This window comes from Myotis davidii, unplaced genomic scaffold, assembly GCF_000327345.1.
Source record: "Myotis davidii unplaced genomic scaffold, ASM32734v1 scaffold698, whole genome shotgun sequence".
NCBI lineage: Eukaryota > Metazoa > Chordata > Mammalia > Chiroptera > Vespertilionidae > Myotis > Myotis davidii.
The window spans coordinates 212,918-217,840 of NW_006290032.1; the positions used below are offsets into that span (position 1 = coordinate 212,918).

General features: G+C 56.2%; 1 protein-coding gene across 1 annotated transcript in view; it reads left to right on the forward strand.

The window, feature by feature from the left end:
- ANK2 (ankyrin 2, neuronal) overlaps positions 1-4,923 on the forward strand; it is a 154,136-nt gene that overhangs the window by 47,013 nt on the left and 102,200 nt on the right. Inside the window, exons 7-9 of the mRNA XM_015563371.1 lie at positions 2-138; positions 786-809; positions 3,199-3,297. Coding sequence (XP_015418857.1) covers positions 2-138; positions 786-809; positions 3,199-3,297 — 260 coding nt within the window. The remainder of the gene's footprint in view (position 1; positions 139-785; positions 810-3,198; positions 3,298-4,923) is intronic.

Below are 4,923 nucleotides of genomic sequence, written 5' to 3' on the forward strand. Positions count from 1 at the left end.
GCGGTGGCCGTGCTCCTGGAGAATGACACCAAAGGCAAGGTGCGGCTGCCCGCCCTGCACATCGCTGCCCGCAAGGACGACACCAAGTCAGCAGCGCTGCTGCTGCAGAACGACCACAACGCGGACGTGCAGTCCAAGGTAAGGCCTGGGTCCTGGCCACGGGCTCCCACCGCCCTCTGTGCCAGGCAAGGCCCCGCGGGCTCCCGGCCGTGGGCTCCGGATGGAGAGCAGTGGGCCCCGTGTAACAGGTGCTCTGCTCGTCTAAAGGGGTCACTGACTTTCAGGGGGTTTGGGAAGGAAGGGGACTGTCTGTCAGGTACCATAACAGAAAAGTTAAAGATAATCTTTTGTAGCCCTGGCCGGTTTTGCTCAGTGGATAGAGCATCGGCCCTTGGACTGAAGGGTCCCAGGTTCGATTCCGGTCAAGGGCACGCACCTCAGTTCCCCGGCCCTGGTCGGGGTGCGTGCTGGAGGCAAACAATCAATGTGTGTCTCTCACATCGATGCTTCTCTCTGTCTCTCTCTCTCCCTTCCTCTCTCAAAATCAATGGAAAAATACCCTCAGGTGAGGATTAACAAAAAAAGTAAATAAAAAAAAAGTTTTTTAAAAGATGAGGTTCAGCTTTTTAGAAAGTTGCCTAATTTTTCCGTTTCTAGTAAAAAAGAATAGAAACAGAGAGATGAGCGCGTGTTGTGCTGGGCCAGCGGGCCGGCTCCGCGCGGACGGCCGCCTCATTTGCAGTGTGCTAACATCTCCCCTCTTTCCCCCACACCCACCGCTTCAGATGATGGTGAATAGGACGACTGAGGTACGGTACCAGCTAATGCCAACATACGCCTTGTTTTCCTTTATTTTTTAGTTTTTGCCCAGTTAGAATAAATGCTCACTAACTTCACTAATGATGGTACTTCCCTTATTAGGAAATTGATTTCGGAATGTTTCCCATAATTAAGGGACTGGGTAATTCCAGACAATGAATGTTGAATATGTCCGAAGCGATATTTACCCAGGGTACGTATGGAATGGCCCGTTAGCGTGGAGCATGGAGCCAAACTCCATCTTAAAGCAGGTCCCTCTGGGGCTTGGCTGCTTTGCCAACGAGCTGTGCCCTCTGGACTTATTAGGGTCCTCCTAAGGCTTAGGAAGAGCCACACTCAAGGGGCCAGAGAGCCGCATGTGGCTCGCGAGCCGCAGTTTGCCGACCACGGGTTTAGGTGACTCTGGTGGTTGAGCGCATTTCTGAAGCAGCCCTGCTCCACGCGTGTGCTGGAGGCGCCGTTTGGGAAGGCTCGCACTGAGGCAGAAAGGGTCTGTGAGCACACGGAGTCTCAGGGGCGTTTTCCTGGGCGACTGCGGGCGTGGAGCCCCGCCCCCCATGCGGCTCAGGGACTCCCCCCAGCCGCAGGCAGGCACCACCGCGCCAGGGAGGCCACCTCGGACAGGACGCCCGTTTAATTTTGCAAATGAGAAAAATGATGTTTGAAGAAGTTGGAAAAGATCCAGCAGCGATCGCTGTTTCGCTGTGATTCCACTGTAACCGGAATGACAGACACGCACTCGGGAAGTTGTCGGGCGGCAGGATCCACGAAGGGAAACGTGGGAAACATACGCCCATCATTCCTTCAGCTGTAAGCGCTTGGCATTGGATAAATCAGAGCCAGGTTGCAGACTGATTCTTCCCTCTGTTTTGACGTGAATGTTTGGCCTCAGGTAGCCACCGGATAGCAACGTCCTGACCGCCGTGGGTGTGGATGCAGAGCGACTGCTGCTCTGTGTCCTGCTTCTCTGCGTCAGGAATCGTGTGCGTTAGTGTGGCCGGCGCACAGGGATCCCTGCCCCTGAGGGTCTAGAGCAGCCGTGGGCAAACTATGGCCTGTGGGCCGGATCCGGCCCGTTTGAAAGGAATAAAACTAAAAAAAAAAAAAAAAAAGACCGTACCCTTTTATGTAATGATGTTTACTTTGAATTTATATTAGTTCACACAGACACTCCATCCATGCTTTTGTTCGGCCCTCCGGTCCAGTTTAAGAACCCATTGTGGCCCTCGAGTCAAAAAGTTTTCCCACCCCTGCTTTAGGGCCTGATCTGGGTTCAGAAGGCAAAGTCTGTAGTCAAATGACCGGAAAAGTGACAGCCAGGATTCAGGTGACACTTCTTAAATACAGTGCTCGCCACACCCAGGTTCATTTCACCTGAGACAGAACAATGCTAGGCCACCTCACACCCGGGGACCGAGGCCCGGCTACGGGACAGTCTGGATTGCTTCTGTAATCCTTCATTAAGTAATGAAGTTACTGAAACGAGAGCAAGGGTAATAGCGCTTTGCGGACTTTAATAACAGAACTGCTATGCTGCTTCTGTGAAAACGGCAAACCTTTCTAACTAATTTTTCATCAGAAAAGAAATGAAAATGTACTTTCCTTCCATTTAAGAGCTTAAGACATTTTTTTAAAAAAACGTTCTGACAGTAACAGGTCTCTAATGCCCGTGTAGCTGATTTAACCTGCTTATTGTATTTTATATCCATCTTAGCTTATTAATCAAGTTTGGTTTAAGTAACATTCGAAATTAGGTTCAGTTGAATTTTTAATTTTATATTCACGTTGACAGCAAGGGTGCTGGTTAACTTTTGTGTGTTTTTTATTTTAAACTTTTCCCGTTTAACCACGTGGTCTGACTGCCCCGCGTTAGGGCGAGCAGCCAGGACGTGTCGCCCTGAGAGTGACCACGTCCTCGCAGCGTCCGCACGCCAACCCCTGCTGTCCATCCGTTTCTTAAGAAACATTCATTTTGAGTTCTTCTCTGGGGAAAAGATTTCAAGCTCATAATTGTTATTCCCGTGGCTAACACCTTATGTTGTTTAGTCATCGTTTTTCTCTGAAGCTAAAGGAACTCCAGAACCTGGTTTTGTACAGATGGCACATCTCCCAGGGGAACTGTGACGGTAATTAGAAATAACACCAAGGATGTGGGGGCTCACTGCCCCCTTAGAGACGTGGTTATTCCCCTCCGAGCGCTGACAGGAGCCGTGGGCAGTGCCTGTGGCCTGGGCTGAACTGCGGTCACCAGCTAGACAGCCACCCCTCGGTGTTTTTTTGTTTAATTTTTCTTTTTTAACCACGTGGTTCTCCTCATGCTCCTGCGATGGCACACGGGGAGGGACGGCCTGACCGACTGTGCTTCTCTCTGCTCCCCAGAGCGGCTTCACGCCCCTGCACATCGCCGCCCACTACGGCAACGTCAACGTGGCCACCCTCCTGCTCAACCGGGGAGCCGCCGTGGACTTCACCGCCCGGGTACGGACGGGGCGGGTCCCCTGCGCTGGCTTTGGGGTCCCAGGGAGGCCCGTCCCTCTCTCTTACCCCCATCTGTGCCTGCAGTGGCTCAGGGAGGCCCCATCCCTCTCTCTCACCCCCATCTGTGCCCGCGGTGGCTCAGGGTCCGAGGGAGGGCCCATCCCTCTCTCTCACCCCCATCTGTGCCCGCGGTGGCTCAGGGAGGCCCCGTCCCTCTCTCTCACCCCGATCTGTGCCCGTGGTGGCTCAGGGTCCCAGGGAGGCCCCGTCCCCCTCTCTCCCCCACATCTGTCCAGAGATACGAGATTTTCCTTCCTTCCTTCAAATCTCAAAGTCCTCCCAACCCAACCCGTGAAAAATAAGGACGGCACCCCCACCGCACAGGCCGCTGCAGGTCAGGGAGTGTGAGTGCTGGCGTCAGGGTGAGTGGTTAGACGTCGAGCTCTCGCATGGGCCAGGGAGCAGCCGCCAGTCAGTAGATAATTGTAGAGCGCGTACGTGCATGTCCGCACCGTCTCCACGGGTTGCGGGGCACACGGTGTGGCAGGGATTGTCCTAACGAACGGAGACTGTGCTGAGGTGGCGTCTTCCTGGGACGTGGAAACGCCTCGTCGAGCTATGGGTTCCAGGGAATGCGCTCACTGGGGATCCCCTCCCGCGACCGTCACACTCAGTGTAGCGGGGAAGGGGCGGCGGCTCCCGCGCACGCGGAGGGGAGCTCCAGGCCGCACTCGCACCGTCGGACGAGAAGCGTGAGCGAGGTGGACGGGAGCGGTGAGACGAGGGGCGGATGGCTGGGCTCTGCCGTGCTGGGTGGAGCGAGCGGCAGGGACCAGGACGGGGCGTTTCCCCTCGGGAGCTGAGTGTCCCCTTGGGAATGCAGGCTCAGAGACGCGGGTCGCTCTCATAAGGGGCGGACACAGCGTGCAGGCAGGGGCCACGGCGCCAGGTCAGGTGGGCAACCCCGAGCGGCCTCCTAGGAAAACCGTCGCCATAACCGCCACCCGTCTGCGCTGCAATGACAGCAGCTAAGGGAGAGGAGGCAGAGCGCTTCCCACGGGTTCCAGGAGGACACGCCGCACGGCACCGCACGGGACGCACCGAGAATTCAGGGAGCCGGGTCACAGCAGGAAGTAAAGCAGGACCCAGTGTGGCCGGAGGGTCGGCCCGGCCTGGCCCGGGAGCCGCAGCGGCCTCTGGGCTTCTGCAGCCAGGAACCTGTCACCACAGACACGTGCTCCTACAGCCAGACGACGGGTGTGCGTGGGGGTCCCCAGTAGCGGACACAGATCAGAGCGGCTGGGGTTAGAGTAGGGGTGTCGGGGGAGAGGCCTGTTCCCTCTGTGCACAGCCAGGGGCAGGTGGGAATTGGGTGCCACGCGTCAGGCGAGCAGCCTTCCTGGTGGGTCAAGGCACCGAAACAGCAGGTGTGCAGGGGAAACACCTGAGGGAGAGGCAGAGCCATGGCCTGAAACTAGTGACCTCAATAGGGAGGATGCTGGGAAGAGATTCGGGGGGTCAAGAGGAAGGAAAGCTCGAGATGGGGGACAGAAGAGACCCTGCCCATTGTTAGAGGCAGGCAGGCGAGGGACACGTGTTCAAGCGACAAGACCAGGCTCAGAGTCC